The 13,856-nt window shown below is 37.9% G+C and overlaps 2 protein-coding genes across 2 annotated transcripts in view; one reads left to right on the forward strand and one right to left on the reverse strand.

Annotated features, from left to right (window-relative positions):
• Ppm1e (protein phosphatase, Mg2+/Mn2+ dependent 1E) overlaps positions 1 to 8,456 on the reverse strand; it is a 143,469-nt gene extending 135,013 nt beyond the window's left edge. The window contains exon 1 of the mRNA XM_034637273.2: positions 8,008 to 8,456. Within this exon, the coding sequence (XP_034493164.2) occupies positions 8,008 to 8,456 (449 nt within the window). The remainder of the gene's footprint in view (positions 1 to 8,007) is intronic.
• The window catches only part of Trim37 (tripartite motif containing 37), a 260,965-nt gene extending 251,197 nt beyond the window's left edge, over positions 1 to 9,768 (forward strand). Inside the window, exon 25 of the mRNA XM_071603120.1 lies at positions 9,392 to 9,768. Within this exon, the coding sequence (XP_071459221.1) occupies positions 9,392 to 9,395 (4 nt within the window). The 3' untranslated portion in view covers positions 9,396 to 9,768. The remainder of the gene's footprint in view (positions 1 to 9,391) is intronic.
• Positions 9,769 to 13,856: the final 4,088 nt, after the last annotated feature.

The raw sequence follows: 13,856 nt of genomic DNA on the forward strand, positions 1-13,856 counted from the left end.
ATACATATGGATATATGTATGTGTATATAAACATATATAAAACATATACACAGATACATAAAAACAAACACCGTTCTAATATTTCAGTATTTCTTTAGGCAGTATTTCTTCATCCTTTTTTTTTTTTTTTTTTTTTTTCCAGTGCTGGGGATTGAACTTACATGCTAGGCCATTGCTCTACTACCACTGAGCCACATCCCCAGCAAAAAAAAAAAAAAATTTATATGTATGTGTATATATATATATTTTGATATATATATACACATACATACATACACACACACACACACACACACATATAAATATTTTTTTTTGTTTTGTTTTGTTTTTGGGTATTGAACCCAGGAGCACTTTACCACTGGGCTGTATTCTAGTCCTTTTTATTTTTTGAAACAAAGTCTCCCTAAATTGCTTACACTGGCCTTGAACTTGTGATCCTTCTGCCTCAGTCTCCAGAGTCGCTGGGATTACAGGTGTGCACCACCATGCATGGCTTATATTTCTTATACACTAATATTTCACATAATCTACTCAATTCCATTATTTTCCTTGTTTCTGAAATGTAATTATACCTTTTTTAAAAAAATCAGGTAAACCTAAGAAAGGGAGATGGGTTCTTAAAATTTTGATGCTTCTTTTCTTCAGTACTGGGGACTGAAGCCAGGGGCACTTAACTACTGAGCTACATCCCCAGTCTTTAAAAATATAAAAAATAAAAAGGACACTTCCCTTTTTTTATACCTTTATTTTTATGCAGTGCTAAGGATTAAACACAGTTTCTCACAGTGTCTCACATACTAAGCAAGAGCTCTACCACTGAGCTACACTGTTATTCTTCATTTTGAGACAGTCAGTCTCACTGAGTTGCTGAGGGTCTCCCTGAATTGCTAACATTGGCCTTGAATTTTTGATCCTCCTGCCTTAGCCTTCCAAGTCCCTGGGATTCCACCCAGCCCAAGTTTTGTTGTTTCATATGCTTGTGTTATGAATATTATATTCAGCCCATGATTTCTTTGCAGGGATTTTAAAAGTTATTTGTCCATTTTGTGAGGGTTAATATTGCTAAAACCAGGAAATACAATCTATAAAACCATTTGATCCAGCACAGGTAAACTGCAATACTTTACAGTGTCCTGAGAATTAGAGAAAGGATGACAATATCAACCTGCAACCCCCGAGCTGTAGAACTTGCACTCCCTCAGGATTAACATGCTTGACAGAAAATTGATTGTCATTCAGAACAATTTGTCAATCTCAATAACACAGCAAATATTAATTGTACTTGAATTCATATTTTGAATAGCATTACATATATTTTAACATGTTTTAATCTTTGCCCTAATGAATTATTTTAGGTTTTTTTTTTTTTTTTTTTTGGTGCAGAGATTGAACCCAGGATCACTTTAGCACTGAGCTACATCCCCAGCTATAATTTTTTGAGACAGGGTCTTGCTTAGTTGCTAAAGCTGTTTTTGAACTTGTGATCCTTCTGCCTCAGTCTCCAGAGTCACTAGATTTTAGTCACAGGCCACAGCGCATGGCTTATATACATCTCATTTTCAAGACCATTGGTCTGGTAAGGGAAGTTATAAATATTTTTTGACAAAAAAAAAAAGAGAAAAGAATTTAATAAGCATTTACAAGAGGAATAAGCACTGCATTCTTTGGAGGGACACAAGGAAGAGACACCTGACTCATAAGTATGAGGATTCAAACTATACTTTCAGGTATCATTTCTATAGTTTGTGCAAGAATGGTGAGCAAAGGCTTCCTGAGGAACCGGTATTAAATAAAGACCTAAAGGATACCTAAGATATTATATGGGAGTGGGGGTAATGCAGTGTGATATTCCAAAAACAGGGAGTAATATGCTGTATATGGAGGTACAGAGTAAGACAGAGAGACAACATAACACATTCAAACTAATATATTAGTATATAGCTGAAAGTAGTTTTCTAAAAGTATAGTGGAATGGAGTGGGTGATAGTGATTCCAGAAATGAGGCTGATGAGGTAAACTTTACTTTGGATTTTTTTTTTTTTTTTTTTTTGGTGGTGCTGGGGATTGAACCCAGGGCCTTGTGCAAGTGAAGTGAGCACTCTACCAACTGAGCTATAATCCCCAGCCCTTGGATTTCATCTTGAAGCCAAAGAGATAGGTAATGAAGGGTAATGTAGTAAATAATTTGGCCTACCCAAAGAAGTTTGTACTTTGTGCCCAGCTCCTAGGAGGGAACCTTTAAATCCCTGGCAATTCTGAAGTAACATGAGTATTTTTATTATTCATTGTGGGCCACTCGGACCTCAGACCACACGGTATTTGCCTGACCTCTGAAGAGGGAAGAAGGACTGGAATCTAAATTCCATCATGGGACAGTAAGTTCCAATAAAAACCGGATAGTGAAGCTCAGGTAAGCTTTTTGTAATGGCAATATTGTGTATTGCTACATATTCATTCTGGGGATTCATTCTGAGCCTTCCAAGTCCCTGGGATTCACACTAATATTTCCCCTGAGAACAGAGGAAATCTCACATCTATGACCTTGGATGGCATCTAATGTATGTTTTCCTTTTCGTGGTTCTAATTTGTAGCTTATCCTTTTAATAAACCATATTCTGAGTAAAATAGTTTTTCAGTGAGTTCTGTGAGTTTTTCTAGTGAAGTGTGGAATCTAAAAGTAGTTCTGGGAAACCCCCAAACTTGCAGTGATATCAGAGATGATGACGGTCTTATACGAACTCTTCCCTCTAACTCTGTAATTGGACTTTCACTCCTTACAGAAGCTTTGGCAGATTTTATGGTTTGCAGGAATGTGCCCATAGCCTTGTAGTTTAGCCAACTCCAAGCAAAGGGCAATAATCTTTAAGCAGTGTGACAATTACACAATCTACATAATCTAGATTCTTGAAAATTATTTTTTGGCTACACTGGGGAAAATGTATTGCAGAAGGGTAAAACTCATAAGAGATGACAATGACAGCAAGAATAGGGAGAGGTATTTATAAGATATTTACAAGGCAGAATTAATGACTTAATCGAGAGGGAGAGGGATGAAAAGAGAAGTCAGGAACGACACACTAAAAAGAATAAGTTTTTTGGGGGGGAAGAGATTGGAGAATTGAAATCAGTTTTGAACAGTTAAATATGAGGAGACTTTAGACTTTGGGTGGAGTCATTCCATCAGCAGTCAAAACAAGGGAGTGATAAAGGAGTCATTAGCATAACCACAATAACCAATCATGTAAGAGACTGATATTGACCTAAGGGTAAAAAAGTCAACTAGACTTGAGAAGACAGTCAAGGATAGACCACAATTAAAAAGATGGACAGAATATGAAAAGATCTGGGTATGATGGTGTGCACCTATAATCTAAGTGACTGGAGAGGGTGTCCCAAAATAAAAAAAAAATAAAAGGCCTGGGGTGTAGCACCACCACCATCACCACCAACAAAAAGGGCAATCTAAGAGGGAAGAGAAAAACAATAACACTGAATGATATTTGATTATTTTTGCTTAAAGGAATTTTCTCTACTTTTTAGTAACCATTTACTATTTTTAATAAAATATTTAATTTAAAAATGATTGATATTCTATGACTTGCAACCATGCATTTTTCCACATACATGTGAAAATGAAACAAAGTTTTATGATTTTCTGACCTATCCCAAAGTCATTCATGATTCACACAATTTAACTGAATTATTAGTGTCTATAACCAGTTATTTTCTTTTCCAAACCATTTTTAAAGTGCCATCTTCAACACTACTGCAAACCATCTGTAACTTCTTAACTTTGCCAGTCTGCTGGGGTATCTGTCTCCCTCTTGGGAAGCCCATCCCACACTAAATGAATAACTGAGGAAACAACTGCTCTGAAAATGTAATGACTTACAGCTCTAAAAAAGACTTTGAGTATTTGTTTATTCTAGGTTAAAACAAATCTATCACTAGTATTGCATAGAGAAAAAAATAACAGGGGCTGGGGATGTGGCTCAAGCAGTGTAGCACGCTTGCCTGGCATTCGCGAGGCGCTGGGTTCGATCCTCAGCACTACATAAAAATAAAATTGTTGTGTCCACTGAAAACTAAAAAATAAATATTAAAAAATTCTCTCTCTTTAAAAAAAATAGCTTTGACCCATGTAATCTACACTAGTCATATATTCACATTTGCTATATGATCAGTTATACATTTCTTATTTGATAATTACTTCAAAGCTGTATGATATTTCACTTCCACCTTTTCAAAGTCTCTCATTAACCTCAAAAAATCCTAAGATTACGTTATTAGAAAACATTTTAAGCTCTCAAGAGACATTTATATTTAGAAAAGGAGTAAAACATGGGTCCTATTCCTATTTCTAGGCGAAGACTCCAACTCATTGGGATTTTCTTTTTTTTTTTTTTTTCCGGGGGTGGGGCGGTTACCAGGGATTGAATTCAGGGGCACTCAACCACTGAGCCACATCCCCAGTACTATTCTGTAGTTTAAATATTTAGAGACAGGGTCTCGCTGAGTTGTTTTGCACCTTGCAGTTGCTGAGGCTGGCTTTGAACTCGCAATTCTCCTTAGCCTTCAAGTCACTGGGATTACAGGTGTGCGCCACTGCGCCTGGCTAGGAAAATTTTATTAATAAGTAATAAATTAACTCAGCAATTCTAAATTAATGCATGACTTTATTACTGATTTTTGAGGTTAAATAGATGGAAACAAAATTGTTTATATGGTCCTTTAAAATACTGTTTATTGTCCACAAGAAAGGTTTTTCTCATCCAAAGTCTCCCCTTCACACATGGATTGAACCCAAGGGTGCTTTACTATTGCGCTATATCCTAAGCCCATTTTATCTTTTTATTCCGAGACAGTGTCTTATTAAATTGCCCTGTCTGGTCTGGATTGTGAGATCCTCAGCCACCCAAGTTGCTGGATTACAGATGTGTGCCACCAAACCTGCCTTCCAGCGGATTTTATTATTCATTTTATTTCAAAATGTTTTATGTTGTTTTTACCTAGCAGAAGAAAATTCTCATTTTTAAGCTAAAAGGTAAAATGTTACCCTAAATATTGCTCTGAAAAATTTTTAAGTTGACAATTATAACTATATTTTGTTCATTTAAACCTTGACTCTTAAAATCTAAATAACTGCTTATTTTAAATTAGTTCCAAGCTGTGAGTTTACCAAAATGAAGAATGATAACATGTCTGCTGTTCCTATTCAAAAACTTGAGGGAAGCAAAAAATGAGACAAATGTTGTCACTATAATACTTTTCTAAAAAGCCAAAAAAAAAAAATTTTTTTTGGAGTGCTGGGAATCTAACCCAGGGCCTCACACATGCTAGACAAGCATTATTCCACTGAGTTACATCCACAGCCCCAAAAGTAAAATTTCAATCAATGCATACATAAAATAGTATCGAGAGGTTCCTTTATTTCTTCAAGAGACCCACAATGTATTTATCAGCCATGCATTTTTCTAAAATATTGACAAAAAACACAATAGAGACTTATGAAACTGGTATTAAATGAAGTGTGTTTTTTTTTTCCTTACACTAGTCCCAAATTTCAAATTCGTAAATATATAGTTAGGTAATTTCACTTAGGAGTTTTAGCACCATTTGACAGGTATCACCAGGGTGGGTGGGTATTTGAGAAAATATATAAGGAAAAAGCCTTCATTTTTCATAAATAAGCAATCTCAACATATTTATAATCAGAATTAATTTTAAGTATTTCCTTTGAAATGTAAGAAATCAATGTTTCAACTATGTTGGAAAGAGTTTTAAGGTTCAGAGATTATATCAAAAAATGTTGGAATCATTGTACATATTTGTCTTTTCTGAATCCACATAGATCTATAGTGTTCTCATCTGTAAAATGAAGCATCTGAACAGAAAAATGATCTATCCCTACCAAGTCTTCTGGTACTTATTCTTGTGACTAAGTCATATGCTTTTTTTAATCAATAAAATAAAACTCCAATGTCATTAAAATATATTTTAGAAAACTTTTTAACCCATTAAGGACTTTAAAGAAACTTTACAGAAACAAGCCAACCATTTTATATCTGAATAAAAAGACATTAGTAGCAACTGCACAAAGCACAGAGTTCTGATTTTATGTGAAATCAGAATATTAAATCTCTGATTTAAGATCACTTTAGTATAATTAGATTTTATTTCAAATCTAAACTTCTGTTATGAAGTTCATGGTCACTGTATTATTTGAATCTTTTTTTCTGGCTTATAAGTGTGCCATAATTAATCTTGTTTTTCCTTTATAAAGGAAAAACACATTTTCTTACCATTGTCTTCATATAGGTTTCATTAAAAAAAAAAAACCCTCTCAAATGGGAAAATAATCAAGGTTGTAGTACTAAACTAATGATTCTTTTTTGGACATTCTCCAATGTTTAAATTTGTTTTCCTTCAATTTTGTAACCACATTTGTAAATGTAAAAATTAAATATCAAAATATTACTAGTCTGATGCCGAAATAAATTCTTTCACTTTGGTAAATATTTCCATTTTAAGCAAAAGCATTAATTGTCTTTAGTATAAAAAATGACCTTCCAAAAGGTCTTTTCTATGACAGTTCACAAAGACTAGAAAGAAACACTCAGACATTAATGCTGTTTATCCCTGAGTGGTGATATTACACGCCATTTTATTTTTTACATTTCCCAAAAAGGATTATTCCCTTGGTAATCGAACAGTATATTTAAATTTTTAGACAGCTCATAAGGTATGAGACATCAACACAGTGTACTTTTACAGGAGATTTGCTAATTACTTTTTCCCTTTGATAAACTGCTGCTTTAAGAGGAGAATGATTTGATCAGGTGTCTATTAGGCTGAATGAAGACAAAACAGGTTTATACTCCACATCCTTCTTTCATTTAGGCTTTTGAGAAAATCCAAGAAGTGAATTCGAACTTAATTGCCATGCATCTGGCAGTAGTAAACTTTTTGGATGGTCAGAGTAACACCTTTCATTACAACCATTAGCTGAATGGCAAAAGACTCTCAGGTTTACCAATGGTTTCAGAGACTTCTTAGTGTTCTCCTCTGTCATTATTTCAGAACAATTCCATTTAAAAGAAACGCAACTGTAAATCGTTTCTATTTCAAGCCTATGAAAACCAGAATTAGGATGAAAGGCAAAGCCTTGACCTTTCTATTTTAGACTTTCATCTGTGTAGCTAAGCCATCTGCTTTCCTCCATCTCCCACCCCATCTACTTAATGAACTGAAAATACTACACCTAATTGCAGTGTTATCAAACCAGCCTGCCTTTTCCACTTTAACGAATTACGACTTTCACCTGAAGATCGGCTTGGTAAAATTTTATTTACGCTTCCTTACCTCCCGCCTCAATTATGAGCTGTCAAATGTCTCAACTAAGATACTAGGCTCCCTTGTATTAAGCCATCTAAAGAGCTCCTCACTTTCAACATAGAGCGCCTAACGGAAAATCTACGAGTCTCTCCTCATCTGGATATGGGGCCGGTATTATCATTGTTGTTGCGGTTACGCAGGAGGCACCTAGCAGATCAGCCTGGAAAGGAGTCGCGCTTCTGTAAAGCCAAACCAGAGACCCAACCCGGGGAAAGACTGACTGAGATGGGAGGAAACCTCCAGAAAGAAGGGAGCCGAGAATAAGAGGGCTCAAGATTGGAGAAAAGACCTTCCGAGGCAAGAACAGAAAAGGGTGTGTGAAGTGGAGCAAGAAGCTGGCAGCAGAGGCGAAGGGGGAAGAAGGGGCCAGAGGCCGGCGGGAGGGCCGGGAGAGCGCCTCCAGGACCGGGTAGGAGACATAGGGACCCAGGCAGGCGTGGGCAGCTCACAGCCCACCGACCGAGTCCGAGCAGCGGGGGCGTTTTCAGCGGCGGTAGCTGCGGTTTCGGGATTGAACAGAAAAGATAGCAATTTGAGCTACCGAGGAAGCCTCGTCCGAGGCCGGCGCGACGGGGACAGCGGGCCCACCCCAGTTGAGCCCCGCTACTTAACTATTTGTAGAGCTGCTGCAGGCACAGGTCCAGGCTCTCGCCCTCCACCTCCTCACGGGTGATGCGCTCCGACAGCGGTCGCGGGAGCGGGGGCAGCGGCGGCAGCTGGGGCTGCGGCGGCGGTTGCACGGCCGAGTGCCCCGGGGCTGCCTCCTCCTCCTCCTCCTCGCCCTCAGCCGCCGCCACCGCCTCCGCCTCCTCCTCAACCGCCTCCTCTTCGGGCTCTGGGTCTTGCTCCTGTTCTCCCTCCTCCGTTGCGGCTACCGTGGCCGACTCCTCCCCGGGATCCTCGACCGAAGCTTCGGCCGCCTCAGCTGCTACCAGTTCAGGTTCGGGCTCAGACTCGGGTTCAGGCTCTGGCTCGCCGCCGCCGCAAGGACCACGAAACTCGCCCAGGAATAGCTCCAGGAAGCGCCGGTAAGTTTTCTCTTCTGGGCTGCAGCCGGCCATCGCTGTTCATGCCCCGAGACCCACCGGGAAGGGAGTGAAGGAAACCCAGGAAGGGGAGGGGGCTGCTTTTGAGCCTCAGGCTCCCGCTACGACGTTTAACGGCCGCACCAGCACGAGCGATCAGCACCAGGTTGCCTGGAGAGGGCTCCCGCAGGCGTGCGCGCCGCCGAGCGTGGACGTGCGCGGCCCGGGGGCGGGGGCGGAGCGCGCCGCCCCTTTCAGGTCTGGAGGGAAAGTTGGTGGCGAGCGCGCGCAGGGTCCAGCGGCGGCCCACCCTCTATCCCTACGGAGAGCTCAGCCTACGCTGCCTAGAGACTGTCGCCATGGCAACCGGTTCTAATTAAGAATTTCAGAGTCCCTCCCGTCGAGTCCTCCGAGTCAATAAGGACACTGGATGTGTTTGCTGTCCAACTCTTTTGTTTTTATTGAATGGAGACCCTTGCCTCACTTTAAGAGTGAACTAAGATGTCTCCAAATCTAGCAGTTGGTTCCCACTTGAATTGCATTTACTTCAGTTTTTCCTTATTCGTTCCAGACACCACCACATTGTGAACACCTTTTGTTGATGACACTCACTGATCAAGTGGGGAGAAGATGGGGCCCCAGGAATACCTACGAAGTTGTAGCTTACTTTGCACAAGCTTTCTCATTTGATTCTGTGTTGTTATCCTCTTTGCTCAAAAACAATGAATATGAAGATAGTAACTTAGTTGCTCTAGGTCTCAAAACTTTTAGCTATGGCGTTAGAATTAGATCGATTGTTAATTTACAATGCCTTTTAGACCCCTTTTCTCTGAAAAGTCAATAGGGCATGGTGTCCATATTTGCCTTGTTTGTATAGGGCTTTGCAGTTTGCAAGTTGTTTTCATCCCTTTAATCCTTAACACACTCCTTTGAGGTGGAAGATATTACCATTATGATTTTTTTTTTTATAGATGAGGAAACCAAGCCTTGAAGACATGGTGACTTTGCTCAAGGTCACAAGCAAGTGATGCAACATGGACTCAATCATGATTGATTTCACCCATTGCTTTTCTATCACACCAAGATGCCCCTCTTCAGTTACTGCATAATGCATATTACACTGTTTTACATAATATGTATTTTTATATTTTGTTTGTTCTTCCCCATCCCCTCCTGTGTCTTTTTTCTTAAGTTGGAACTGAAACTACTTTAAATGATTCTAGTTTTCTTACCAAACTACACACAAACCTATTATTTTCAAGCCTTACTGAGGGGGGTGGAAGAGGGAGAAGCTGTGCTGTTATACAGCTGTATAGATGATAGTATCATTACTGCATACTTCCATGTCCATGGCAACATATAATTCAGCTAACAGTAGTTCTTTCTCTACTTTGAAAAACATGGTCTCACAAATTATCCACCTCATCCACTCCATTTATTGTTTCTGGGTTTCAGTTGGATTTAGGGTCTGAAATACCATTTTCAGTCAGTTATTAATGGCAGAAGGAGGAGTCTCCTTGCCAACTGTTTTCATGTAATACTGTATTCTAAATCCCTGACCTGATACTGTAATTTTAAGATTAAGTGGGTTGAGCTCACTAATGTACATTATGGCATAATGTAAAATAGAGTTCCATGCTTTTTCCTAGCTTGAGATTAAATTTATGATACAAAGTATATAGTGAGTAATGCACTTGAGTTCTCTATATTTATTTTTAAAGGTAGATGGAAAGACCCAATAAGTCTGTTTCCAGACATGCTAAATGTATTTATATGTGTTTTGTTTAAAACATCACCAGTGTAAAGCAACTTCTCTGTGAGATGCCAAGAAAGCCTTTAAACTCATTTGTCTTTGTTTTCAATCCACCTGTTCATTTCCATTTCAAATGTCTAGGAAAGATTGACAAAACTTTTTAGGCTGCAAACCTAAATGTCCACAGTTTTACATTCCAACCACTGTTAATATCTCAGAATTTGACATAATGACATTCAGTTCAAGAGTACATAGCTGTCAACTGTAACAATTCATATCAACCTACACCTTCCTACTTCCTAATGTAGTTGCCTCCCTCATTTAGATGACATTTGTGACATTAATCTTATGAGTCAACCCACATATCAAAGGGAAATGATATATGTTGGTGAAACATTACTTCTAAGAGTAAAAGAAAAAGCCCACATCTCTTCATTACTATAAATGTGAGGCGTGTTTGCTTTAAGATATTCCTTCACAAAGATCGATATGGATCCTGTTGCATCCATTTGACAAAGCAGCTTTGCTCGAAGATTCCTGAGAACAGTGCTAGGATCTAAGAGAAGCTATGTAGGATAATTTTACCACTGTCAAGAAGTCTTATGGGACTGGGTGGCTGTAATGCCAGTGACTCGGGAGGCTGACACAGGAGGATCACAAGTTCAAAGACAGCCTCAGCAACTTAGCAAGGCCCTAAGCAACCTAGAGAGACCCTGTCTCAAAATAAAAATTAAAAGGGCTTGGGATGTGGCTCAGTAGTTGAGTGCCCCTGGGTTCAATCTCTAGTCCAAAAATTTAAAATTAAAAAAAAAAATAAAAGCCTGTTTTATCTGTTTATAGGCAAAAACAGAAATGCTATTTTCAAAAGTCCCATCAATTTTCATGTTGCTAATTGCAAAAAGTCATTGATATGAAGCTAAAACCATGTCTCAAGTAGTAACTTAAATGTTTTAAAATACTGGAGTTTTATATTTTTAAGTTATAATAAAACACATATACCTCATGTCCAGTGGCCTACAGATCAATGCCTATGCAAATATTTTAAGGCTAGGCCTAATGATGAATGTGAAGTAGAAATATAAAAATGTGTATTTTAAAATCCATATTTGAAAACTGAAGGAGGAAGATTGGGGTACAGCTCAGTAGCAGAATGCTTGCTTAGCATGCATGAGACCCTGGGTTCAACCTCTACCTCCACAAAAACAAACTGAAGGATAACTAATATATCATTTTAAAAATATTAATTTAGCTAGTTGTATTAATCCCAGAGCCTCCAGAGGTTGAGGCTCTTAGCAATTTAGGAGACCATCTCAGAAAATCAAAAGGGCTAGGGATGTCACTCAGTGGTAAGCACCCCTGGAGTGTTTAGTACCCCAGTACCAAAAAAAAAAAAAAAACTGTTGTCAAACTGATTAGTAGGGAGCAACAGAATATCTGGCCACTGAAAAACCAACTGAGCAAATAGAAATTTTTTAAATTGGAAACTTCCTGTTCTAATTCCCAAACCAATTGTATATGGTGGGTTTTTTTGTTTTGTTTTTGTCATACTGGGGATTAAACCTAGGGGTGCTCTACCATTGAGCTATATCCCTAACTTTTCAAATTTTTTGACACAGTCTAAGTTGCTAAGGCTCACCCCTAATTTGCAATCATACTGCCTCAGCCTCAGCCTCCTGAGTTGCTGGGATTACAAGTGTGCACAACCACACCCAACACTAATATAATTTTTAAATCATCCCCACTTACTTGCAAAAACATCACTGCTATAATTTATTACTTTTCTATTGCTGGCTAATATGATCAAATTACAGGCAACTGTTCAAAAATTAAAGTACTCTTCCAATATTAATAGGTCCACATATACTAAATTTCACTAATTTCTAACCTTTTCCTTAAAGTTTTAACCATTAATAACACTTTTTCTTGGGGCTGAGGTTGTGGCTCAGTGGTAGAGTCCTCGCCTAATACGTGTGAGGCGCTGGGTTCAATCCTCAAGGCCACAAAAAATAAATAAATAAATAAAATAAAGGTACTGTGTCCAACTACAACTAAAAAAAAATTAACAATTTTTATTATCTTATGTAGTTGTTTGAACAATAAAAACTATTTTTGTACTTTTTATGATATCCTTACAAAAGAGGAAGGCAGCAAGGGTTGATGGTAATTTGATGATGGTGCCATAAATGGCTAACATGTGACATGTTCCTTCTATAATGAATGACTTTTCTAAGAGCTGGGGAGATATCTCAGTTGGTAGACTGCTTCCCTCAAATGAACTAGGCCCAGGGTTCAATCCCCAGCACCAAAAACAAAAAAAAAAGAAACAACAAAAAAGTTAATGGATATAATGAATGACTTTTCTAAGGTGAACTGACTGAAAAAAAAATCTGTCAATATTTTGCTACCAGTTTTCACTTTATAAAAATCAGAAAATGTTGGTAAAAATTTACCCTTATTATCACCTAATTTTTAATTATTTTTTACGTAGAATATATATATGTAAGCATTCAGAATGATATTGATCATCTCCCTATTCTAGTCAGCAGATGACTAGAGCAAATGAAAACAAAAACCCAGCTGCTTTTTTAAATAAAAATTTAACAGGCAACTAAATGTGAAAACTGTTCACAAAGGTGTTTTCCATGCTTAGATAGTAATGAATACTTTATTCTTAGTTGAGCTGATGGAATTGAGCCATAATGACATTTGTGACTAGAAGGGAAGATGGAAATGATTCCATTAACCTAGAGTGCGGTACCATATGGTAATCATAGGTGGTAGAAGAGCTGTGTTGGACAAGGGTAGAAGTAAGCCATGTGGCACAGACATTATCAATTACCACACATGGTAACCATGCTGACATAATGTATCCTTTCCAGAAAGGAAATGATTTGGGCATATGAAGTGGTTTGCAGCCTTGTGAAGGAGTAATCTATAAATGACATATCTGGCACCAATACAGCACACAAGGTTTCCAATAATTCTGCAAGATGAGGATTAAGATTTGATGAAACTCAACTGGTCATAATAGTGCATACCTGAAATCCTAGCAACTCAGGAGGCTAAAGAAGGAGGAACCCAAGTTTGAGGCCTGCCCTGGTAACTTGGCAAAACTGTCTCAAAATAAAATAGGGTTGCTCAGTGGCAAAGCACCCCTGGGTTCAATACCTTGTACCCCCAACCAAAAAAAAAATTGATGAATCTCTATACCAAATAACAATACATCAGTTATTTGCACAAAGGCAGCAAATTAAAATATGTATGCAAAACACTTGGGTCTTTCACACGTAAAATTTTTTTTCAAATATTTAAAATTGTTATATAAAAATTCTGAAATTTCTTAATTTCTGGAAATACAGGCCAATAATGTTAAGACTATATGATATAAAGTCTATGGGCAAACATTCAAAATTATATTTAGGGAGACAGAATTATAATTATTGTTTCAGGGTACTGAATTGGAAAGAAACAAAGATTAAAAGAAAAAAACTGTTTTAAGAAAATTTAAGCCAGGCATGATAGCACATGGCTGTAATCCCAGCACTTCAGGAGGCTGAGGCAAGAGGATTGTAAGTTCAAGACTACTCTCAGGGAGCTGTAAAAAATAAATATATAAATAAGCAAATATTCTTTCAGATGAGTGCAGGATGAATTGAATAAGAGATTAAAGGCTGAAATCAGTT

The sequence above is a fragment of the Marmota flaviventris genome, chromosome 17, assembly GCF_047511675.1.
Source record: "Marmota flaviventris isolate mMarFla1 chromosome 17, mMarFla1.hap1, whole genome shotgun sequence".
Taxonomy (NCBI): Eukaryota; Metazoa; Chordata; class Mammalia; order Rodentia; family Sciuridae; genus Marmota; species Marmota flaviventris.